Below are 26690 nucleotides of genomic sequence, written 5' to 3' on the forward strand. Positions count from 1 at the left end.
TTATTCCATCAATGAATTTTTTCTTCCCTTATGGCACGGGTATATTCCAAGATGACAATGCTAGGATTCATCAGGCTCAAATTGTGAAAGAGTGGTTCAGGGAGCATGAGACATCTTTTTCACACATGGATTGGCCACCACAGAGCCCAGACCTGAACCCCATTGAGAATCTTTGGGATGTGCTGGAGAAGACGTTACGCAGTGGTCCAAATCTCCCATCATCGATACAAGATCTTGGGGAAAAATTAATGCAACTCTGGACAGAAATAAATCTTGTGACATTGCAGAAGCTTGTGGAAACGACACCACAGCGAATGCGTGCCATAATCAAAGCTAAAGGCAGTCCAACGAAATATTAGAGTATTTAATAAAATATTAAATATTTTTGGCCAGACAATATACACACACACACACACACACACACACACACACAGCTGCTTTTCTTTGCTCTGGGTCTATAGTTCATATCGGCTAAATATTGTGCATATAAGATAAGTCACAAACATCACATTGGATTTGGTGATAACTGTGATTATTACAATTTCTTGGACTACTCTGAACTTTAGCTCAAGGTCACTTAGTAGATGTTTTACATTTTGTTATATTAACAATGCAATTAGGTAACCAATTAGACCGGCTAGCTAGCTAGATATATTATGTTGCCTAGCTGCCTAGCTAACAGCTGTGCCTGTATGTGTTCAAAAGACCAGTGAAACAGGAGGACTTATTTCTCCTTAATATTAGGAGAAAATATATAATTTAGCATTTGTTTTATATTGTATAATGTATATTGTATAATTTAATAGAATACGTAATTCCCACCCTTAACCCTTATTAGAATAATTTCATAAAAACATCTTGTTAGCGTGCTGTTTGAGACTATAATGTGTGCACAATTATTAGGCAAGTTCTATTTTTGAGGATTCATTTTATTATTGAACAAATACAGTGCTCTTGGTCAATCCAAAATGTTAATAAACCTGAAACCTGAATATTTAAGAAAGTAAAAGTGAAGTTTTAGCTTTCTTAGGAAAATATCTATGTGTGCATAATTATTGGGCAACTATTAGTGTGCAGAATTATTATGCACCTAAATGAAAAATAGAAATTTACCCATCTGACTTGTTTATTTTCATCTGTTAAAGTGAGAATAATAAACAAACAACATACAAATAAAAACATTTACAAAAAACATTTCTGACATTTTAAAAAAATCAGTGACCAATATAGCCACTGTCTTATTCAATAATAGTCATAAGCCTTCTATTCATGGGGTCTGTCAGTTTTTTAATCTGTTTACAATCTGTGACGGGCGAGGGAGGGGCCATACCGTGACACAATCACCTTTGTGCAGGAGCAGCTGCAGCCTCCCAGACACGGTTCAGAAATCTGTATTGTTTTCCTTCACCATAAATCTCCCAGAAGTTCCAGAAGTTCAAATTATTTTTAATCTTTAAGGCCTTTACTGGCTAGACATGAAGTGGAGTACTTCGATGCATGCAATGGAGCATTGTCCTGCATAAAAATCATGGTCTTCTTGAAAGGTGCAGACTTTTTTCTGTTCCACTGTTTGAAGAAGGTTTCTAAAAACTGGCAGTAGGTTTGGGAGTTTATTTTAAGTCCATCGTAAAAAAAAAAAAGGGCCAATTAGCTCATCTTTAATAATACCAACCCATAATAGTGTCCCACCTCCACCTTCCTGGTGAGTCGAAGTGGAGCTCTGTGCCCATTACTGATCCAGCAAAAGGCCCATCCATCTGGTCTTTCATCAGTCCATAAATCCTTTGAAAAATTTGTCTTCAGATATTTCTTGGCCCAGTCTTGACGTTTCACCTTATGTATGTTGTTCAGTGGTTGTTGGTTTATAGCCTTCTTTACCTTGGTCATGTCTGTGAGTACTGAAAACCTTGTACTCCTGGGCACTCAAGGTGGATTACAGTTCTGGAATATAACAGCACTGGAGGATAATGATTTCCAGCTCACTTCATGATTCATTCTTCTCAAATCTTTGACAGTTAATCTGCATCTTTTTTTCCTCAACACGTTTCATGCAAACCTGTGGACTATTTGCAACAAAACGTTTGATGGTTCTGTGATCACACCCCAATAACTTACTAATTGTAAGAGTGCTGCATCCCTTTGAATGACTTTTTACAATGTTTGACTTTTTGCTTGAGGAAATTAAGCTGCCTAATAATTATGCACACCTTGATATAGGGTGTTGATTTCCTTAGGCCACACCCTCTCACATTACACAAATACACATCACCTGATATGCTTAAATCCAATAAGCATTCAAGTTTATATAGCTTGGAGTTGGAAAATATGCAAAAAGATTATGAGATGATCAAAATATTATCTTGCCTAATATTTGTGCACACATTGTAAGATGAACTCAGATCATTTTGATATAAGTTAACAGCTGCATGTGTTTCTCTTCTTGCGTGGTCGCCTAGAGCTCAAGTCTCTTACAGAACTTCAGGAGGTTGACTGACTGTACCAAGTGAGTCCTGATCATCACACTGATATGTGCATTACATTAAGACTGGAAGCAGCATTTGGAGCACAAACACCCAGCTGTATAGACCTAAGAACCTTGTTTAAAAGGTTTACTTGCTATCACAGCTTTAAAGATGACTCTGATAAGTGTACAACCATTTACAACGCATTCAGTTTCCCTCAATTAAACACAAGAAACAAGAAACAAGGTAGAAAAACAACTTAGAATAACTTACTATAAAATATTTGGTTAACCATCAACTCAAATTGTGCTTTATGTCTACAAGAGTAAATAATCCTATTTATTCTTCTTTTGTAACTTTCTAAACAAAAAAAAATGGCTACCTCAAATTTCAAGTATTTATTTAGTTATTTGTTATTATCAAAGAATTCTGTTTGAAATGAATAACTCACTGGAGTGTGTTTCAGGGGAGATTTTACTCATTTTGCATAGATCACAAAGGACACAGCAGCAAGTTCTGAAACAGATTAAAAACAGCAAGTAAAAAGGGCTGCATCAAAATTATTATTATTATTATTACTGTTGTTGTTGTTGTTGTTGTTGCTCTTATTGTTGTTGTTTTATTGTTGTTGTTATCTTAAAGTATAGCTATGTATTTTGTACCCATAATAAATAACAAGTATATGCATTTGTTAGGTGGTTAGTATCAATATCATTTAGTTTGAAATATTTAAGTACGTATCTCCCCAAAGTGCCCCAGGGCTGTGCTGCACTGCTTCTGCAAGTGGTCTGCTTATAAGGCAGAAGTCCCGCCACGTCTTCCCCAAACAAGGTTTCTGATTGTTGGGACATATATTACTTGCAGCAGGACAAACTAGCTACTAACAAAGTAGCTACTAGCAACACAGAGAGTATGCTGAACATGAAACCCAAGCAAGTCATACAATATCCAACAAGCAAACTAACAAACACAGATCTTAAAAACAGCACTCAACAAGGGATAACTAGACTCAGGTGAATGCAATCAGGGTGGAGGACTAAACAAGGAGGCAGAACAGAGCAAAACCAAAACAAAGAAGCACATGGAAGGCTATCGCCAATGGAAGCGAGATGTCCAGGGATGGGAATACCTGACAAGCCAACATAAATAATCTTGTATATTTCACCAAAAAACAAACAAAAAACAAATAATTGGTTTAGCATTGGAAGGGAATAAAAGCATTTTCAGGTTGATGACACTATTAACAGCAGCATTTAGACAGGGCCTATGATTAATCCATATCCAATCAACCATTACTAAACTATTGAAAAGTACTGAATGATGCTGTCACAGATGACAGTCCCTCTCCTGCAAGCTCCTCAATATTAATCAGCATTCCCCTACTTATACCGTATTAATGATCATCACCTGTTGTAGTAAAGAAACACCATCACTTTGTTCTGTGTGAGGTCTTGTTGATTTTCTTGCATTTCTGAGCTATCCTAGTTCTTAGTGGTTGTTGTTTGTAGAATTTTTACTGTTTTTTAGATTAGTTCTTTGGATTTTGTCTGCCACTTTAAACCTGTCTTCTGGCTCTTAATAAACTCACACTTGGTCTATATGTTCTGAGCTTGTGTGTTACATTTGCATAGTGACTACAGTGTTTCATTTGTTTATAACAGCAATCAATACACCTCCTAAGCAGGAACACACATTATTTACATTAAGTTGTTGAATGTCACTTAAGTATAGAAATGTGGTATTCTCCATGATCTCCTTTTTCCATGTTTCTCCTCCTTTCAAAGTTTTGTATCTCTTTACATTTACACAAGTTTCTTTACATTCAGTGTCAAAGTCAACATAGTGATTTGAAGCTGAATGGTTTGAATTACTTGCGTGAGGGCAGCTACTTTCAATGCACTGATGCATAGACAATATAATCTTTTAGATTTTGGTGCATAATGGATTTATGATATATGGAAATACAACAGCAAGAAGAACAACAACAAGAGCATTAATACATTTTATTTCACTACTTTAAGTAAAGTGTGACGCTGGCAGCACAGAGGGAGCAAGAGGCAAGTTTGCTAGAAAGTGCTCATTATATATTTTGTATATACATACAAGATCATGAAGACAATTAAACAAAAGATAGCAAACAGATTTTGAAGATCATGATCACTGTAAAATCTTTACAAAACTCTTTTTGAAGCTTTACTGATGCACAGATGATACCTCCTTACCTTAGTTGTGTGTCAATTACATATGTGCTTGTATAGCTTTACTTTATTCACATAATCTATTGTATACTATCAAAACTGTAAAATATCCAGATCCACCACAATACCAGGGAGGGACCATGTATATTTTGTACAAAGACAATAAAATTACTTTTCACACACACTTAAAAAAAAAGATTGCGATCACTCTCATCCTGGTGGGAGTGTGAGAGGATTCTGCTAGCTTCCTGCTGTACACTGCTAATAGACCTTTTGGGATAAGACAGAGAAGAGAGTGCTGCACTAATCCCATCACCTCGACACACTAGTGGAAGAAGTTTCTATAAGAATAAGAGAACATTGCAGACTTTAGAAATATTAGACCTATAGCAGAGTGGGGAATCACATTACATTGGTCCTCTGGGTAAAAGCATCTAGGTTATTTAAACTATTATTTAACTTTTTGCTTCTAATGTGAAACATTTTATTTTCAATATTTGAAAATGTCCAAAAGCTGTATATTGTTTCACAGGTTCCCTGTTCAATGCTTCATGTAACAGCTTGATTGTATGGAGAGTAAATGAGAATTTGAGTGTATGGAGACTAAATGAGAATTTGTTCTCAGTCACATAATAAAATGTAATAAAATGCTGACAGAATTTGTAAGACCCACAGACAAATTATGTAATCATGTCATCTGGACTTCTGTTATGGTGCTTTCACTGGGGATAAACAAAACACCAATCAACTTCTTGTACTGTTGTCTGACCTGGAAATAGATGAGACAGGGAGCAGGCAACATCATTCAACATGTTACGTTGCATCACTAGACTGGTTTTATCAGTAGACTGACAAATATATGCCACTCATAATCTGAAATCAGATGAAATTTTAGCCCTCCCTCTGTATTCACTGGACTGATTTACAAGTAAGCAAAATATTAAGACAAACTAATTTAGCATATAAGAGACAGGTTTTTGCTTCACAGTGTTATAAGTCTAAGTAATTTGGTGAAAAGGTATGTCAACAGCATGAAAAGAGGAGGATACCAGCACAGATTGAATGGCATGGACTGAGGAAGTCAACACATATTTTTGTGAGAAAATATGAGAGGTAATACATTTAATTTTCATAGGAAAGAGGGATGAAAATGACAAAAAAAGAGTGCAGGCTACAATGTCCTGGAATTTTAGGTGGCATGTCCAGAAAAATGGTAATAAATCTAGTAGAATGCAACTCTTTGGCTTAACATAAAGTTTAAATAAACTGAACTTGATGTGAATTAAAAAGATGCTACAAATTTGATAAGTAATGTTTCCATTCGGTGCAGAGCTGTAACTAGGATAATCTGGGCAAAAATAAATACTATCCCCTCACAAACTCCTGTGGTCTTTTTCCTTGCTCCGTTAAAAAGTGAACAGTTCTCTGGAATATTCAGTTGTGTATGGTTTCCCCACTGCTAGACATCAAATCAGCTCTGAGTAAGTAAGAAATGGATGCTGCATTGTAGTGACACGTGACAGATTTGTAAGTGAGACAGCCAAGTCTCTTAAACACAGCAGGTGATGACTGACCTCTTGGTTGAGGACACAGTGGACCAGGAAGATGAAGGTGCCCTGCTGGGAGTTGAGGACCAGGAAGAGGATCTCCACCACCTTACTGCTGCTTGTGAATGGCCCCAGGATCCAGGGACATCCCAGGATGATACACTGGGCTATGGTTTTAAATGCAATGGTCCTAAAGACAGAGAGACATAGAGAAAGAAAGAGAGAGAGAGAGAGCAATTATTAGCTTATAATTTTATCCATTACTAAAATATCCTCTACTACAGAGTAACTAAACTATTAACTATTAATTATAGTGTCATTAACATAGTAAAATGTATAAAAAGACCCCTGATACATAATGAAAACAAGTATCAGTCTGCACAGCGTAAGCACAGAGTATATACAGAATATCAAACTATTTGTCACATTCGCCCCTCCCTCCTCTGTTTAGTTATTGGTTTTGTTTCCTTGTGCTTCCTTGTTTTGGTTTCTGTGGGTTCCACCCCCGGTTAGTATCTCCACATTATTTTTATTACATGTGTCTTGTTTGTCCTAGTTACTCTCTGTATATAACCCTCATGTGGTCATTTTGTCTTTGTGCAGTCTCGTTTACTCATGTTACATCGCGGAGCCATTTGTCATAGTGTTTGTTTCTCTGGTTTGTTGGATCTCTGCCAGTTTTTGGATTGCTCTCTTTGCCTGTTCTCCATCTGTTTTGTTTGTTTCATTGACTGATTTCTGGATTTTATCCCTGGCTTTCACTTTAAATTATGTCTGTGCAATTCACTTTTTCTCTAATAAAGCTGCAATCAGCTGACAAAAAGCAACTCCATCTCTGTACGTGCTGGGATTGTTACACTATTGCTACTCAATATGCCATACTGTAATTAATGGTATTGTTACACTGTAATTGTAACAGTGACTATGTCAAATGTTACTGATTGTTTTATTCTAAATATGAACTATATGATATCCAAATGTTACAATATAATGTGCTGTCTTCCTCTACCTGCAGCCTTCTTGGTCTTGACCATCATACTGAGTGGGGGAGATGTAGTAGGAGCTGCAGCTCTTGCTCCTGCAGTTAAACCTAAGGTAACCCCAACACCCCTCACAGAAGGTCAAGATGCTTTGGAATGCTAGTCCCTGCTTTACTGCCTGACCGGACTTTCAACCCTGGCACAACCCACTCTGACCAGAACTCTTTTGGCTCTACTAAAAAGGGCACTCCACTGCCTTGTCAGGTCTTCAAAGCGACTTTGTAAGGAATGTTTATTACTCTGCATGGACACGTGGCCCAAAACTTAATGACCCAAGATCTGGGCTGAGGCACTGATAGAACATAAATACTCTGCTGGGAATTTAAGGATTTCTTCACAATCCAGAATGCATAGATCAGGAAAATTGGAATTTGGAATTTGACCTTTCCCATACGAAAGTTTTTCTCGCAAGCATGGCAACGAGACCAGATTTATAAATGGATAATAACGTCATTGAATTTCCATGAGTACAACAAGATTTTATAGTTGATACTGACTGTAAAGACAATGGATCCATAGTGCCTCTCAGTGACTATAACAGACTGCCCCATCTGGACTTATTAACCATGTATGGCCAACAATGCATTGTGATATACATAACATTCTCAGTACAACCTCAATTCTGAGTGAGATCGAACTAGCTATCATCGCCGAACTGTTATGAAACCCGCTCTCACTAAATTTGCTAACTTCATGAAATTATTATATCCATTCCTAAACCCTTTAATTCTATTGTTTGCATACTACCCTTTATACGTGTGTTACTTAGTGATTACTTCCACATCTCAAGTATAATAGACATAGGAAGCTTGTTTAAATGAATTATACTAGGACAGTACAATATGTTTGTAATAATCATGCTTTCTATCTTTCTCTATCTTTCTCTTCTGTGCTCTTATATCTGTATTTTCCATTAATATGCTATCTCAAGGTGTTTAGCACGTTGCACTACCCTGCGATATTTCTGTCCAGGTTAATATTTCCTCCCCTCATTAGTCCATATAATAACAGGAATCTCCTCTGTAACGCTGCTGGCCCGAGTGCCGCAGTGCGCGGGGCAGGACGCACAGACCTCCTCGATCATGTGGGACATTTATTAACATGAAACACACACTACACGACAGCCACTTACAAAAATTGACAGTGAACATGATTACACGGTTTTACATTTAGCAAAGTACACACTAACAAAGGTGATCACACAAACACAGACGTTACGGCTATCGCAAATAGTTACAATGACGGATGTTGACGTTAAACGACTTACGTAGCGACAATGACCAACAAACAAAGTTCATGTGGACATGGGTTTAAATAGACCCAGCAACGCTTGACAAAGCCTGTGCACATGTGTGCAATTTCAGGGGGGTGCGGTTACTAAACAGATAAACAATACACCTGTGGATTCCCCGCACGCGGCGGACCGTGCCACGTGACAACCTGTATTATGGGGAAGGAGCAGTGCGTGACATCCTCCCTTTCAGGCAACCTTCCAGTAGTTAGATTTGTTTGCTCTTTGGGTAGGATAGTCTTATCTTAGTTAGCACCATAGCTAATCAGTTCTCTGGCTTACACTAAAGTTCTACCTCTATGATTTGTGTTCTTTCCTTTTATTGTTTTCTTTATTATTATTATTAGTAGTAGTATTTGATTTATTTCCTTTATCTCTTCATTCCCCTTTCATTTATCCCACAGCTGTCATTCATTAGAGATTCTGTACACCCGAGTCTGCTATAGTAGCCTATAACACCTGTCTCACAACATCAATAATTTGTTTATTCATTAATCAATAAACTTCACATTTTTTCATCAAATATACTTGGCAAGTATATTTGAATCAGTGGTATTTGGTCACTGCACAAAATATGAACTAATTGAGAAATGAGACTGATGTTAATAAATCTTCGGTTTTTCACAGGTATTAGTTATTAGATATTAGTTAGATTAGTTTTTCCCTATGTGTATAGGGCAGTGCCCCCTTCCAATAATTCATAAAATTATGCATTTTTGATACACAATATAATGTGCTTCAAAATAATGTGTGGTTTGTTACCTCATCTGTTTAATCTGGGAAACGTCACTGTTCAGGCGTGTCAGAGCGACCATGATACTGAAGATGATTAAGCTGAACAGGATCGTGTTGCACTGTAATTGCAATGAAACATTACTGAGTTAATACTACAGAAGTGTAACCAAATCACACTAATCAAACCAAAAGGATTATTTTCTCCAGTATTCAAGAGTAGCTACTGACTATTTAATTCAGGCAAAGCGAAAGTAAGTACAAAGTATTGGTTAAAACTGTTCATCCCTAGTTTAGTTGATGATCACAAAATTTTAGAACAATGCTAGCTTTGAATTTAGATTTATTTAAAATAAATATTACAATAAAATAAATATTTTCAATAGTTTTATTGTACAGAAAATGCAAAATAGATTCAATTCAAATTTGTGTAAAATGGTAGAAGTAGCCAGTTGCTTGTGGCTAAGATCAGTCAGTAGAACTTTACTGATAATTGGTCAAATCAAACACATAGTCAAAGCCCAATGGGAAGTCAGGACTGGCACAAGATAAATCACAAACCAAGGGGACATCCAGAGAGAAAAAAAAATAGTTGAAAAGCCATTGAGCAAAAAAGACATTGAAAAAGTCAAAAGGGCAAACTGGGACAAACCACCCAGTATGCTCAGTGGCAATACCGCACTATGAAGGAATGGAAGTGTCACGAATGGCCACCCTCCTGGTGTCCCTGTTGTCAGGGTTTCCCTGTCGTCTCTTTTCCTGTACTCCCTCGTTCCGCTCCTTAGTTTCACTTTCTCCGCCTCTCATCTGTTCCTTGATTCCAGTCCTTGTTTTGGTTCTCCCAGTTCTCACGTTCACCTGAGTCTGTTTAGTGCCTAGTGGTCCTGATTATTGAAGCCCTGTATTTTTGGCTCCCAGGTGGTTGGTTATGTTGGGAAGTCTGCTTTGTTCTGTGGTGTTTAAATTCCACTCGCTACATTGTCGTCACTCTTGCTTTTCCATTTGTCTGGTTCATGTGTTGTTCTACCTCTACGTGTTCCCCTTGCCCCTGTTCATTTTGCCCTCAGTGATTGTGTTTTTCCTCATTTAATAAACCGCACCCCTGTACCTCTCGCCTGTTCCTATGGGACTCATTACAGGAAGTAAACAGTATTTAAGGGTGAGGTGAAAATTAGAAACATGTGATACATATTCAGGGAATGTTGACCTGAAAAGGTTCCTGATTGTAAACCAAAAGATTGGTTTTAGCTTGAAAAAGTAGGTACCTGGTTGCCTTGTATTTTGGAGTTAACTGTGCCTTCAATACTAGGTTAACAAAATGATATGTTTTATATTCTGTTTTATAATTAAAGTTCGAATTGCATTTCAAAATCTTAAGGCAGACAGATTACTCGTTTTTGTTTTCAGGTGGAATGAGCATCTTGATCGTCTGCAATGTCCCCTGGACTGTGTGGGGTTAAAAGCTTAAAGCTGCAAAGCATGTCCATGAAATACATTTAGATGTAGTACTTGCTATCATTTTATCAAACTAAATAATTAACCACTACTTTGGCACATGTACCAAACCCTAATCTAGTTAATACTTAGATCTTGAGGGACTGTGAATAATAAGGTTATCAGGGAGGGGGAGAGGCTTCAGAAAGCATAATAAATGCTCCATCATTTAAAGGCCATTGTGGAATCAGTTCATCAGCACTTACTGCAAGAATGAAATAAACTGGACCCAGGAAACTCCAGATGAAACCCCTGTCCTCCTTAAGCCAGCATCTACAGAGGAAAGAACAGACAACAGAAACAGCTGTCTGATGTTCTTACTATGAAAACACATCAGTAGACCTGACTAGATAAAGGTACCATATTTAACTCTCTCCTCCTCAACCTGATTAAACTTCCTCCAAATGCTCTCCACACTCACTTGTCACTTCCATATCCATTAGGCCCCAGTGCTGCAGACATGCCCACCACAATCAAAGAACTCCCATATCCAATCACAATCAAACACCTCATTATAAGTGCCTCCTTCTGCTTTGATCTGATCTTTGATAGGCTCTTTACAGTGATAAAGAGAAGCACAGCCTCAATGAACATCCACACAAACGCAGAGAGAAAGAGGAAGTGCAGAACACCTGCCAACAGTGCACACACCAGCTGAGAGAGAGAGAGAGAGAGAGAGAGAGAGAGAGAGAGAGAGAAATAATTACAAAACAATGCTATTATAATTTGTGTTTCCAGTTTATCTATATATATATATATATATATATATATATATATATATATATATATATATATATATATATATATATATATATATATATCACATTGTTATGTAAACTGTTGAAATCACATTATGAAACTCTAAACTCAAAAAAGAAAGTAATCAGGCTACCAAAAATTAAGTAAACTTAAAGTAGAAAGTGAACATAATTTATATCTAAATTATTGGTCTGTTAACTTTTTGAGGTACAATTACTCAAAAACTGTAAGGTTGCTGGGTTACTTGTTTTTTAAAATCTGAAACATAAATAATATTTTACAGTCTATGTGGATAATTGTGCTCACCTGTTTGGGTTGTATGTACTGCAGGAAGTGTTGTGTGAGCAGGAAGAGGAGGTGAGCCAGCAGTAGGCTTATACACAGGTTGATCAGAGCAGGGTTTGTCACTCTCGGGTTCCCACGGAAAATGGCAAAGGTCAACAGAGCCAAGCTCAGGAACACCAGCCCTACTGCTACAAATGTCGTATTTAGCAGCACTATGAGTTGATCACTCTAAAAAGAAATGAAACAAAACAACAACAACAACAACAGAAAAACAGCAATCCATCAAATTTCTTAAATATTGTCTGTTTTAAAATGTTGACACTGCAATCAACATGGCACTTCTTGCTCATTATAGAGGAATAGGGGACCTAGGTAGAAATGCTAGGAGTTTCATAACTTGATATACATTGTGTCCATGATATGTGTCTGAACAATGACAATCATCAAATACTAGTGTAAGGGTGCAGACTACGGCCTGACATTCTGCTAGTCTGATATCTGTGGCATGACGTTCATGACATTCATTAACAGTATAAATATGTCACTTCCAACCAGAGACAACCAGGTCTTTGGCTAGCAAATCGTTTCTAGTAAAGGACCGTATAAACTCATATAAAATAATTTTAATGTGCCTTTCTGAAAAGAGGTTAGCAGAAGGCAGTACTGTATCTGCTCTCAATGAACAGGGTCAGGGTTAGGGCATTATGTCTTGGTGAAGAACAGGCTCAGGGTTAGGGTATTATGTCTTGGTGATGAACAGGGTCAGGATTAGGGTATTATGTCTTGGTGATGAACAGGGTCAGGATTAGGGTATTATGTCTTGGTGATGAACAGGGTCAGGGTTAGGGTATTATGTCTTGGTGATGAACAGGGTCAGGGTTAGGGTGTTATGTCTTGGTGATGAACAGGGTCAGGGTTAGGGTATTACATCTTTGTGATGAACAGGGTCAGGGTTAGGGTATTATGTCTTGGTGATGAACAGGGTCAGGGTTAGGGTATAATGTCTTGGTGATGAACAGGGTCAGGATTAGGGTATTATGTCTTGGTGATGAACAGGGTCAGGATTAGAGTATTATGTCTTGGTGATGAACAGGGTCAGGGTTAGGGTATTATGTATTAGAGATGAACAGGGTCAGGGTTAGGGTATTATGTCTTGGTGATGAACAGGCTCAGGGTTAGGGTATTATGTCTTGGGGATGAACAGGGTCAGGGTTAGGGTATTATGTCTTGGTGATGAACAGGGTCAGGATTAGAGTATTATGTCTTGGTGATCAACAGGGTCAGGATTAGGGTATTATGTCTTGGTGATGAACAGGGTCAGGATTAGAGTATTATGTCTTGGTGATGAACAGGGTCAGGGTTAGGGTATTATGTATTAGAGATGAACAGGGTCAGGGTTAGGGTATTATGTCTTGGTGATGAACAGGGTCAGGATTAGGGTATTATGTCTTGGTGATGAACAGGGTCAGGATTAGGGTATTATGTCTTGGTGATGAACAGGGTCAGGGTTAGGGTATTATGTCTTGGTGATGAACAGGGTCAGGGTTAGGGTATTATGTATTAGAGATGAACAGGGTCAGGGTTAGGGTATTATGTCTTGGTGATGAACAGGCTCAGGGTTAGGGTATTATGTCTTGGTGATGAACAGGCTCAGGGTTAGGGTATTATGTCTTGGTGATGAACAGGCTCAGGGTTAGGGTATTATGTCTTGGGGATGAACAGGGTCAGGGTCTTTTCAATACTTGCATTTTATGTTGAAAACATGCTTATAGAATCCTTCTTTTAATAATTTGCAGATCTTCAAAATATTGTGCAAAGTTCATCGATGACTTTTTTGAAATACTGTAACATTTCCTGTGACTGACAAGTTTTATCATAAGTGATGATTTTAAAGTCCACATAACACCAAAGAACTTTCTATTTTATTTGAAATGTTCATATTGCATATTGGTGACCTGCAGAACCAGATTCTAGATTTACTCATTTCTAAGTTTATCAACATTTCTTACATTATTGTTAAGGATTTGGAATTTTTTGTGTTTTCTTTGACATACTGATCTTTCTAGAGCCTTAGTCCAGCTATGCTTTGTTTCAAAAAATGTACATAAATGAGAGTACATGTGATAAATTCATAAAGACTACAGCTGTGTCACCATCCACAAGATCAGACTCCACTGATGTCTCCTAGATCACTTCAACTTGAACATTTTAATTGTCATGGATGCTTTTGCCCTGTTAAAACCTACAATGACTAAGGTTAAACAGAAAGCTCCAAGGAGAAACGTCATGATAAAGAGAGTACAGAACAGCTGGGTATAAGTGGAGAAACAACAAACAATCAATTACAACACCTATATACAAAGCCTTTCTACTTTAATCAACTACAACACCTATAAACAAAACCTTTCTACTTTAATCTTGTGTTAGGTGGAGCTAGACAGTTTCTTCTCTCTAAGTTGATGGAAACATGAAAAATACCCACATTCTGTTTGTCATGGAAGAAAAGCTAACAATGCCCTAAAGCAGATAATCACATATCTCCTCTCCAGTAATGAATTTGTGATTATACTGTGATTATACGATCAATACCTCACCGTCAAATAATGAGACAATGCAATGCCACCCCAGAACAAACCAGTTATTAATATAAATGACCTTAAAATACTTAAACCATCTTAAACCATCTGCATATTGTCTTGATACTAATAAATGACTTTATCAAAAACAAATTTAAATCTGTAACTGCTGATCTGCTTCAACAAGTTAATGTATTATGCCTATTCAGCCATATTCCATAAATGACTGAAAACCGATGCAATTAGGCTACTGTTGAAAATGAAAACTCTTGATGTTTCATTACTTAACAACTATAGCACTGTCTCAGATCTTTCTTTTATAAGTGACATAATAGAGAAAGTAGTGTATAATCAACTAAACAAATTTTTAAATGTAATTTGTCATCTTCACAATTTCCAATCAGGTTTCTGCCCACACCATAGCAAAGAGACTGCCCTAATTAAGGTACTAAATTATAAAAGCCCCTATACTGGCTCGTAAGTATTACTAGATCTTGGTGCTACATTTGACACTGTAGAGCAAAAAGTACTTTTGGCAGGAAAACTGAATAAGGCTATCAGGAACTGTCCTCCAATTATTTGGGATTTATTTAGAAAGTATTATTTAGTAAGTATTTATTTATTATTTTGTCAGGATTGGGAGTTATGAATCTGACAGGAGAGCTGTAACCTGGAATCCTCAGGGATTAATTCTGGGCCCCATTTTATTCAATCTATATATGCTCCCATCAAATTCTACAACACACACACTCACACACACACACACACACACACACACACACATAATTTCACAAATATTTCACAGATATACTTGGCTTTCTCATTGGCTGATTACACCCTAAATTTAGTCCACATCTTTTTAGGGATCTAAAAACTAAACTAAAACTAAAAACACCTAGTCATAAATCTAGCAGGTATTATAAGTGTAGATCTCCCTTTTACAAGCCACAATTAATTAATCACCAAAATATCTTTCTATCATCTTAAGTATACAGCCAAAATCAAAAATGTAATGTCCCAACGAGCATTGTGAATTTCAACAACCCTTGAGTAGGCCACTTTCAACCACCAGAGAAAGGTACAGAGTAGCATGGAAGAAAGCATGGGCAATCAGCCATTCCTGTCCTCTTGGCTCTTTAAGAAATGATTGAAATGATTTCACTTTTGTGAAGTGTGATCCGTCATTCCTTTACCTGAGTTGGGTTGATCTGCATGATGAGGGCGAAGGTTGAGAGGTGATCACAGGAGCAAACACTGTGACTGCTGTTGGTCTTGATAAGTGTACAGCCATCTACAACCCATTCAGTTTCCTTCCAGTAAACACAGGAAGGAATATGATCAGGGTTTAATATCTAGGCAAGAAACAAGGTAGAAAAACGTCTTAGAATACATTAATATCAAATAGTTTGTTAACCAGCAACTCAAATTTTGCTTTACGTCTACAAGAGTCAATTACCCTATTTATTCTTCTTTTGTAACTTTCTAAACAAAAATCAGCACCTCAAATTTCAAGTATTTATTCAGATCAGTTATTCATTATTATCAAAGAATTCAGTTTGAAAAGAATAACTCACCGGAGTGTGTTTCAGGGTGAAGTTCACTGGTTTGTTGAGTGTTTTGTTAGTGGTTTTGGGCAGTGTGGCTGACACCAAAGTGGACATTAACGTTTGTTCCATGTTGGTTTCACTGTTGAAGCTTCTGTTCAGCATACTGGGTATGTTTGTGTAGCTCACAAAGGACACAGCAGCATGTCCTGAAACACATAAAAACAGCAAAGTAAAAAGGGTTGCCTCTAAATTATTATTATTATTGTTGTTGTTGTTGTTGTTGTTGTTGTTGTTGTTGTTGTTGTTTTAAAGTATAGCTATGTATTATGTACCCAAATTATATGACAGGTATATACATATGTTAGGTAGTTAGTATCAAAGTCAATTTGTTTTAAATATTTAAAGACCTTGTACCTTTATTCATTTCACTTTTAGATATCCCAATGAGATCAATTTCCATTTGAGCATCTGCTGTGTTGATCACAGATGTTTTTCCCAAGAAACTATTTGGTCCAACTGCAAGTACGTGTATCTCTGATAGAAAAACATATGTTGGGTACATTAGCTAACATCAAACAGAGTAGCACAGAGTTCTGGTGAAAACAGTATGGAAAGTTTTTTATGCTGCACCCTGAGCAATACAACGCATGCCTTTATGTTTCCTTCCACACCCACTCCCCTTGTAGTTCACATAAATCTGTGTGGTTACCTATATCTGGGAGGGAGATGTTGATAGCATAGCTGGTCTCTGTGATCTTCACCAGTGCAGACACCAGTTTCTCTGTGGTATTCAGCATGGTGTTCAGAGAGGAGACTAGTTCATCCTGATTACTGCTTCCAATGCTAAGTTGTTGATGAGCAGTAGGAATGAACCTTTCCAAAACTTTCTCCACGACCTGCTCAGTAACCAGACTAAAATTACACATATGTAAAGAAATTGTCCACTTTCCTGCTACTGAACTGTCTATTCAGATAATCATTTACAGCTGTGTTACAACCTTAATTCACAACATTCATCAGGTGTGTGTGAGTGTGTCTGTGTAAATAAATAAATAAATAAATTTTAAAAATAATAAAAAACCAATATTTTTAAAAAATAACCTTAAGTTTGAGAAAGGCGTTATATAAATGCTACTACTACTACTTCTACTACTACTACTACTACTAATAATAATAATAATAATAATAATAATAATAATATTAACAACAATAATAATAATAATAATAATAATAATAACAGTGAGAAACATCTAAATAAGAGATTATTGATGATCCTACTTTAACTTACAACAGTGAGAAGTGTGTGAGTAACAGTTTATTGATGAGTTACTTTAATTGAGAATGCCAAGAAGCCTCAGATTCACAACAAAATGGGGAGAAGTGGGTGATTATCAGTTTATTGGTGAGATATTTTTTAGGTTCAGCTTTTATACTCACATTCCTTGTTAACTCTTTAGTACTGAAGTCATCAATCTGGCTTGACAGATTCTTATAACACTCTGCTATGATATTATCCTAAAACAAAAAGCAAGTTCTACAAATATCTTAGGACTTGGATTTTTGCACAGAATTATTAACGATGTTAAAAGTACATTGAAGTCTGAGGTGTAAAAAGGTAATTTGAAGAAGTATGAATCTTGCCACAAATTATATCCCCAGGTTCAGTTTACTGGCTTGCTAATTAACAAAGACTGTTAATTACTCTCTGAATCTCTGATCATTACCCGTGTTTGTCGGTGAGAGAGGTTCTTAGTGTTAGTCCAGTACTGGCAATCCTCAGACACTGTGATATCTGGAACTGAGAAAAGACAGTTCATCATGAAAAAAGGATTGCAAAAGGTACCGATATAACCCTGAATTCCATTATCTACTTCAATAAGTCATTATAATACTTTTAGCATTAACATTTTAAAGTGATACAGAGTGTGTTTTGCAAGATATGGTTCTGAAGGAAGAACTTTAACTCATTTTAACTTGTAAAATGAAACACCTGTAAGTTGTTTGTATGTCCATCATAAAGTGGCTAGTTTTTTTTTCAAGAATATTCAGATTTCAAAACCAGTAATGAGGCAAAGGTGAAAATAATGTGGTATCCCTTTCCATGCCGATATTAATGCCACTGCAGTGAACCTACTATTAAGAAGTATGTGTTAACCTGAAATAGTATAATTGATGGCTGTGGTCATCAAGATGGCAGAGGTTGTATCAGTTGTAACAGATGGAGGGGCACCTGTACAGCCATAAGAGTCTCCTTTGGGCAGGAATCCATCAGGTATTAACAGTCCAGAGTCACACACACAGCTGCCATCATGATTACACTGCGCATGCTCACCACAGGAAGATGCACTGCAGAATGAATGACCTGCAAGTGAATGGAAAATGTTGAAAACAAGAAGAAAAAAAAAACAATCTACTTCATACCTGCTTTAATTTTAAACTTTAAATAGTTTAGATGTGACTTATTTTTGATATGCCACAGAACTGAAATGTGTATTTGCAAACCACTTCTTACTTGTAGAAAAAATTCCAGTAGTTGGGAAGAGATAATAGATAAAGAATCCTCCATGACAGGATGCACGGTTTACAATTTGTCTAGTAAGAGAGCATGCAGAACTAGTACTACAAAGTAACATGCAGTTATATAGGTTCTGATTTGAGCTCTGAGATGGTTTGCATGATGTGATTGAATAGGACATATTGGTACCACTACGATTGGCTGAGCAAGTGCCATCTAAAACGTCTCCACCAATACCAAAGACCTGGTACCATCCTTCCTGCAGTTTAAGATCATTCATTGGCCACTCAGCAAAAGAGGTAGAGTTAAAGCCAATATTGCGCCAAGGGTCAGATAGAAGCTTATGAAAGATACAAGGATCTGAGAAGCAGAAGATTAGAGAGAAGTCAGATTACAAACATTTACATGCACCTCCCTATAAATACTACTAATAAAATATTAAATTTATCCTCACAAAAACTGGGCAGATATTACCTTCATAAACACATTCTCCCCATTGCTCATCTTTGTCATAGTCACTAGTCGTGCTGCACCATGAGGTGCTGTGGTTGAATTCCACACATGTGTTGTAAGTATTTCCTTTGTAAATAAAAGGCAGTGTACACGCAGATCCTTTAGCATTACCATTTATGGTGAAATTATCTAACAGTGAATAGAAAAAAAAATCAGATTACATTTTAGCATGTTTATAACAAACAAACAATCTGTAGTCTACCTAAATTCCCAACTTTTAATACTCTGATATCCAAAACTAATTATGAAGCAAAGATTTCAAGACCATTTTTAAAAAAGGTTAAATGGGGGTAAATCAGTTTAATGCTGGATTTGTAAAACCACTGTGTGCTCAAAAAACATATTTCTCTCATTTTTCATGTAACAATATTTTATGGTGTTTGAGTTTTAAATGAGTTTTAAAGTTATAGATGAGCTAAAAAAAAAAAATGTGTCTCAGATTTCCACAGGATATTTCAAGGTCACAAAATCCTTTAGAAATTCTAATACCTTGCTAATGTTGCAATGTAACATTTGACTATTAATTCTATCTTATAGTGAGACAAAGAACAAAATGCTTGTATATCTTAAAATCTACCTCAAATGTTATGTTATTATATTTCTTAACTTGCTGCATTGGTTTGAATGTATCTTCTCTCTGAATGTTCAGCTTTAATCTGATCTTCCGGCTCTTCACTGACACTCTAATTTTGGATCATTTCTACTTTGGATAACTATGTCCTTGTTAGAAATGATTGTTTATGGTTGATTAAATTTCACACCTGTGGAAATTGATCAAGTAGCTAAGAATGTTCCTACCATCTATAATAAAAAACTGGATAGCTAATGATCACCGCCATGTCAGTACTTTTGGTGATTGCAATGTGTCTGTTGCTTTTTCTCACTAAATGGCCAACACTTCCGTTCACTGCCTGAACTGTATAAACATTGCGTTATGTTACAGAAAAATAAGCTTACAGCATTTAGTTCCTTATCTTGCTACCTCAATCTGATTGTTACATTGCATCTTAATGCATCTACTTGCATTAAGAAAACAATCAAAGGAATTGCATTAAAGGAAGTATAGGGTAATATAAACATTTATATAAATGTACATTATACAGCATTTTACCTGCACATTCCTAATAGACAAACACTGAATCCTAATTAAAACCCTGATGGAGCGACTCCCGGCACACCAGCCTATTGGGCCATGGCCCCGAAACCAACACCAAATGGCCAAATGAGGTCAGAGGATTGAGCAAACTGACACAGGCTAGCGTGGACAGGACAGAGGGGAGGACAGCAGGAACCAAGACTATGACAGGGACAGGGACAGGCACAGAGACAGGCACACTGACAGGAAGGGGAACAGACACAAAAGTCTTCCTGTTGCTGGTTGAGGCAAGGTCTGGCACATCCAGATGGAGGCGCTCACCGCCAGTTTGGGTGGTGACGGCGTCTTTGTCTTTCTGGCAGATAATCTGGGCAGCATATCTGATGAGGTACCTGCCTTGAGTTCAGGGGCTGACGATGCTTCCATCTCACCAGTCCAGACTGACGAACAGGCACACAGGCCCTGGGACTGTATGCACTAGGTGAGGGAGTGTCCCAAGCCCTTTTTGTGGGAACATGAGGAAGCTCACAGGCTCTAGAGCAACATGTTCTGGGTGGAGCCTTGGATGCTGGGAACTTGCTGTTGGTCCCTGACCCCATATCTGATATGGAACTAGAATCCTCATGGAAGGCCTCTTTGACCTACATGGAAGGTCCTCAGAGTGGTGGGACTCCGCTTCCATCCTGAGGCTATCAAGGTCTTCATAGCTCTCTTACTTGCCTTAGTCCTTGTAATCATCCCAGTAGTCCGTGGGAGCAGGTAGGACCCTGCCGAGTTGGACCCTGGACCGCCAGACCCCCCCAAAATGGCCAGGGGAACTCTTCTCTTCCAGGCCGGTGGGGAGCATACCCACCAGGGTTCCTCCATGCAAACTAGGTTGGGGCAGCTACGTCACTTCCTTCCCTTCTTGGCTTACGCCTTCCTTCAGTGTTCTGTGTATCTGAGATGAAGATGAAGCAAGGCAAAATGCAGAGGCGAGAGACGTTTCCACAGACACAGACATTTATTGTGCACAAAACAGAAACAAAACCAAACACAAAGAACAATAATTGACAGCATACATAATGCAACAAACAGTCTAGCGCACAAAGTGGTAGCTAAAAACACAGCAGGTGTAACACCTAATCGAATAAAAAAGAAGGGGTGTGGCCATGTAGACAAACAGAAGCAAGATATCACACTGACATGGGGAGGAGTCTAGAAGGAGGGGGTCATGCTGTGAAAAAAAAATACTGAAAAAAGTTATTTATTTATTTATAGCACTGACATATTCATTGCCCAGTATATGTATGGATTTAGGCTTTACTCACAGTACATCTCAGTTACGCCAAGTGTAGACAATACTGCAGTAGCAGTGATCCCTGGTGGATAGAGACAGAGTTTACTGAGTATACATCCAAACATCACAATCCAAATATCATCATTTGGCTGAATTCATCTAGTATTTCAGGATGCTCATATTCATGAAAATAAAACTACAGTAACAAACAATTAGAACAGACAAGTAGAATCAAGCACAGGTTTAATCCTAAAACACATCTAGTTGTGCCTCCTGTGTCCTTCAGAACAGCATAAACCTAAATATGTTCCTAAGAAAAGTTCTTATGGACTTAAAACATTTATTCCACCACCAAAAATAGTCAACACAGAGGACTCACATGTCAGAAAGCAGGTCATCTCTCTCCACTGTGGTCTGAGTAGCAATAACAGAAGACAGTGACTGTGGAGAAGCACAGAGCTTAGTGCAGTAGGACACCTACGATTATATCATCAGCACCTTGACCATTGAGAGACCAGCAGGGAGTGCTCAATGGGTAAGTTTGATCCATAACCTTCCACCCATGATCATCTTCAGTTTCAGTTTCCATTACTTTAATGCCTGTAGTGCAGCATGTGGACGTTTTCAAGTATTGGTGGAGTTTATTTTACTTCTTGGCCACTACAGTGCAGTTTATTCCTTTACCACATAGGGGCAGACATGTCTAATTCATCGCATTCACAAGCAACTGGTACATGCAAGTTAGGCAACAAAGCATGGTTGTGATACATATATCATACAGATAAACTTTAGTCCTATTTAATATGTTAATGTTGATATCTGGAAAGGTTAAAAGGTGCAAACCATTGATTATATGTAAAAATCAATGGTAACACACACACATACACACACACACACACACACACACACACACACACACACACACACACACACACACACACACACACACACACATATATATATGGGTTAATGCCGATCTGAGGGGCTACCGCAGGTCTGATGGGCTAACTCTGATCTGATAAAGGTAAAAGGTGATATATGCATAGAGATGCACTCTATTTCATTACCTCATACACTTAAATACTTTAATGAAGACCACTTTGTATTATGGATGGTGTCATTTGTAGCAAGTCAGGCAGTGTTATGACAAGAGAGGGGTAGACTCCTCTAATGTGTGATCACACCTGTCACTCTCCACCAGTGAAAAGTACTTTAGTTAATCCCTATCCACTATCTTGTGTAACATCCTATTATGTAGACCAATCATGTTAGGTTACAAGGCTTCTTCAATTTCGAATGCACTGTTATGTCTATGCATTTTCTTTTCAGTGCTTTTGACCTACATGATATTTGGGGCAAACTCTGTGAGGAGAGTTTTAACCACAAAGTATGAAGACTGCCAGTGGTAATGTTTGGTAGACTCAACCAAGCAGTCAATATATTTACAGCATTTGGTAGATACTCTTAGCCAGAACAATATTTATCAGTATGACAGTCGGTGCTCTCCAAGCTCAGAGAATCAAACCCAAGTCCTTAGTGTTACCAGCACCAGGTGATCTACAGAAGCCCAGAGGGCATAGCTAACAATTCATTTATGTGTACTTAACAATTCATGGGTGTATAATTAACAATTCAGGACAGGACTATGGATCAGATCCATCTTAAATTCCATACTTTATATCTTGTTGACTTTTCCTATATATGATTCGGCATCTTGAATGAATAAGTGCAGACCTCAGGCCTCAGAGCGCTATGTCAGAGAAGAATTGTATTTATATACTGTACATTGTGTGTGTGTGTGTGTGCGTGTGTGTGTGTGTGTGTGTTTGTGTGAGAGAGAACTTGTTTTGACTACAGCAAGTTTTAGGACATCAGAGGTCACTTATGGGCTAGAAACTAGAGGAAGTATTTCTGCAGGAATCCATGTACAAAACCTGGCCACACATTAATCAATTCAGATAGGCCATTCTCTGGGAGGTACAGTCTGAGGGACGTGAAACAGTGAACCTTCACTGCGACCATCACTAATCTGAAGAAATCAGAGTCTGGGACCTACTGGTGTGGAGTGGAGACGGTTACAAAAGACACATTTTAAAAGGTGCACCTTCAAGTTTTGGATTGTAAGGAAAATCTGTATGACTCATAATGAGAGGTGTGTCTGTAGCAAAAAAAAAAAAAAGCAATTCACATGCAATTTAATATAAAGGTGTGTTTTGCTTCAGTCCTACATGTAGCTCCTACAACCCCCAGGACATGGACCAGCACAAAACCTCAGATCTCAGTGGCAGGCAGGTCTCTTCCCACAATGAGTGTAATGGTTTCTCCTGATCAGGATGGACAAATCAGCACTTTACCCTTGCCAGAAGGAAATGTGGGTTTTAATTAGCCTCTTGTGTCATATGTGGGAGAATATACTCAGTGATGGACACAGTTTGTATGTCTTTCACTCTTTTAGTGCTCACAGATACTTCATGGTATGCTCCTCTTTTTCTGAGTGTTGCAGCCATCATGTCAATAGTGGCCCTGCTCACTATTTGCACCCTTAGAAAGAGACACACTGAAACGTACCATGTAGGTAATTACTCATGAATAAACCACCAACACACAGATGTGTATGGAGTAAATATTATTTTGAAATCACTGTTCACAGTTCTCTAGCTGTTGTGTATGTTAACCCCAATGAGACAAGAAATGACATTTCTTGAACATTGTGCATTCCAAACAGTATAACACCAGTTTTTTTATATAACATTTTCATATCCTATTTATGCATTTGACTACATCTACCATTTTATTAAGCCTTCCACACAGTGATCAGTTATCTCACTCATGCACCAGTACTCGCATGTGCTGACCCAGCAAAACCCTATATATGTCACGTGGATGCAAGCCTAAAGGGCCTAGGTGCAGTCCTCTGTCAGGAGCATCCTGACAGAATTATCCCATACACCAATTAGAGTTTTTTTGCACTGAAATGGGCTGTTGTGGATCAATTTCATGGCTGTCTTTATGGTGAAAAGTTTACATTGAGGAATGATAATAATCCTCTCATGTATGTACTGACAAGTGCAAGGGCTCTCTGCACTGGCCACCTATGATTTCACCATTCAGTACGACCCACACAACATAATATGTTGCAGACTTACTGAATGAATGAATGAATGAATGAATGAATGAATGAATGGAAAGAGATCTTACCAGCAGTTGTTCAGGATAACTGCCTGTAACCATGTATGATATTTCTGTCTGTAACCATGGTTAAAATTCATCTGATTCACCTAATAAAATTCACCCCAGATTTTAACCTTAAATAAGCATAAATGAAAACATTAAATTCAGGTCAGCATAATGAGCCATTTCCTCTCAAGATGTTGAACTTTTACTAACAGTGTTTGTTAGTTTTCATTTCTTCTTGGGATTCCATTTTGAGTACATTTATGCACACAAGTCATTTTTCTGTAAGGACTGTAGTTCTTGACTGTCACTCTTTTGTTCATAACTCCTAGATCTACTTCACCTCTGGTTCAGTGTTCATAATGATCATTTAGTTGCACATGCACACAAGCACAGACACATACACACACATTTTTTAATGAATATCTGTTGATATGATGCTACTGTCTTTGGTTGTGATGACCAATTTAACATGCCATGAACAACTATAACATACTTCAAAAACCTCTGCTTTTCCCAACAAGGTTCACTGTAAGCTCATACACGTCAGCAGGAAGATGGATAAATGCTGGCCTCATTTTTATTGACAGAATAATAGAAGGTCAGAGAACTAGCAACAAACTTCTGTCTTTACAGCAGCCAGTGTGCAGCGATAATGTCCAGATCACCCTTACCTTTCACCAAGCGTAGAAGCGTCTTTGGTATTGTAGTATTTTCAGCTGTAACTCCTGGTTATATTCTCAAACCCCATGAGACACAAAAGTCAACAACATGCATGTGAACAAGTGTGTCTTATAAGTACAGAATCACACTTGTGTCACAATAATGGCGATAAACTGCTACGAGTAGCAGTTTGATTGCAACATCCCTCAATTGTCATACCAAGAACTTTAAAATGTAGAAGTTTGCATAGTGCAAGTCATGCAAATCACACAAGGGCTGTAATGCCTCTCTAAAAAATGTCTCTCCTTTTTCTCTGGAACTCTTGTGTGCTTCAATGTAATTTTAACAACTTTTTTTTTTCTTGGTCTATTTCCTCTCAAGATGTTGAACTTTTACTAAGAGTGTTCGTTAGTTTTCCTTGGCAGTGTGGAGATATCTTTGGTAGAAAATAAAGAGGCTTAAAAACATTTCATTTTGTAATTTTCTGGCATACAAAATGCTCAATGAAAAGGCCAAGTAGAAGTACAGGGCAAGCGTCCCAAGCACTCACTCCTTATGTGGGTGTGTGTTTGAGTGTGTGCTATATACAGAAGCCCACCTACACACACACGGTGGGAATGAGCTGCTCCCTCACTGCTCAGTGGTTAACATCACAGACGAATTCGCTGCTGAAACTGGTTAACATAGCTGAATATTGGAAATGAACCAATCTTTATTAATACAATTAAAAATAAATAAATAATATATGCTCAAAGCAGGAGTTCAGGCCTGCACACGGCCAGGCTTCAGCAACTTAGCCCTCAGGAGAAGGATCGGATCCTGAAATGTCCCCTCTTTACAGCAGCTCTTTTCAGTCACTGCTCAAAGTCCAACTGGGAACAAAGGAAAGAGGAATAAAAGGGAAACTAAGTGCAGTTGCTGCTCAAGGAACACACCCTCTCAATGCCACAGTCACAGTGTGCTTTTGGTTAATGTGTTTTTGGACAAATATCATTCTAGCTGATGTCTATAGTGACTTTCCCTCCCTATGAGACATGTAGCCAAGACACACTATATTGGCTCCTGCATCTTTAACCATATCCAGGTCTGACTCTGTACACTCTGCAGAGGGCAGCAAACCAGAATGTAACACACACACAGACACAAATCATCTAGACCATCTAATCCCAGTAAGGAACTGCAGATTCATAGATGCACAAAAGGCACAATACATTCAGAGCCTTTTATATCCAATCTGCACACAGTTAAGGCAGTGTAGTTGGACCTAGATGAAGGATGAAGGCCTATGTTTTCATCTGTGGTGAACTCGGATCACTGGGCCTGGCCCTCACTGGACTTTTACCCATGCAGTTGGTTTTAAGCAGAACATTGTTGAGCTGTTTGGATTTTGTTTTCCTCTGTCATCAGCAGTCATGGGCAAGCAGATTAACAACATCTGCTCTCACCTGTGGGCCTACTACAATGTTCAGTTGCGGGGCAGATAAGCCAGTCCGCTGTGTGCGTTGTGTGCATCAGTAAA

The 26690-nt window shown here is 37.9% G+C and overlaps 1 protein-coding gene across 6 annotated transcripts; it reads right to left on the reverse strand.

Moving 5' to 3' along the window:
- Positions 1-4456: 4456 nt before the first annotated feature.
- Positions 4457-25378, reverse strand: LOC145651962 (adhesion G protein-coupled receptor E3-like). Of its 6 annotated transcripts, XM_081700821.1 has the most exons (19): positions 25183-25373; positions 21714-21775; positions 21366-21416; positions 18921-19088; positions 18444-18806; positions 18087-18293; positions 17656-17729; positions 17369-17446; positions 16641-16827; positions 16346-16465; positions 15959-16137; positions 15578-15736; positions 11830-12036; positions 11186-11418; positions 10971-11037; positions 9301-9392; positions 6235-6397; positions 5334-5429; positions 4457-5001 (listed from the first exon to the last, which is right to left on the reverse strand). In XM_081700821.1, the coding sequence occupies exons 2-18, from the start codon at positions 21730-21732 to the stop codon at positions 5349-5351; spliced, it is 2448 nt and encodes an 815-aa protein (XP_081556947.1). In that variant the 5' UTR covers positions 21733-21775; positions 25183-25373; the 3' UTR covers positions 4457-5001; positions 5334-5348. The 6 variants fall into 6 exon arrangements, with proteins under 6 accessions (XP_081556947.1, XP_081556946.1, XP_081556948.1 ...); XM_081700820.1 differs by having other exon boundaries at positions 4457-5429; positions 21714-21748; positions 25183-25372; XM_081700822.1 differs by having other exon boundaries at positions 4457-5429; positions 15578-15694; positions 25183-25372.
- Between the last annotated feature and the right edge of the window lie 1312 nt (positions 25379-26690).

The sequence above is a fragment of the Electrophorus electricus genome, chromosome 18, assembly GCF_041902795.1.
Source record: "Electrophorus electricus isolate QZ-2024a chromosome 18, ASM4190279v1, whole genome shotgun sequence".
NCBI lineage: Eukaryota > Metazoa > Chordata > Actinopteri > Gymnotiformes > Gymnotidae > Electrophorus > Electrophorus electricus.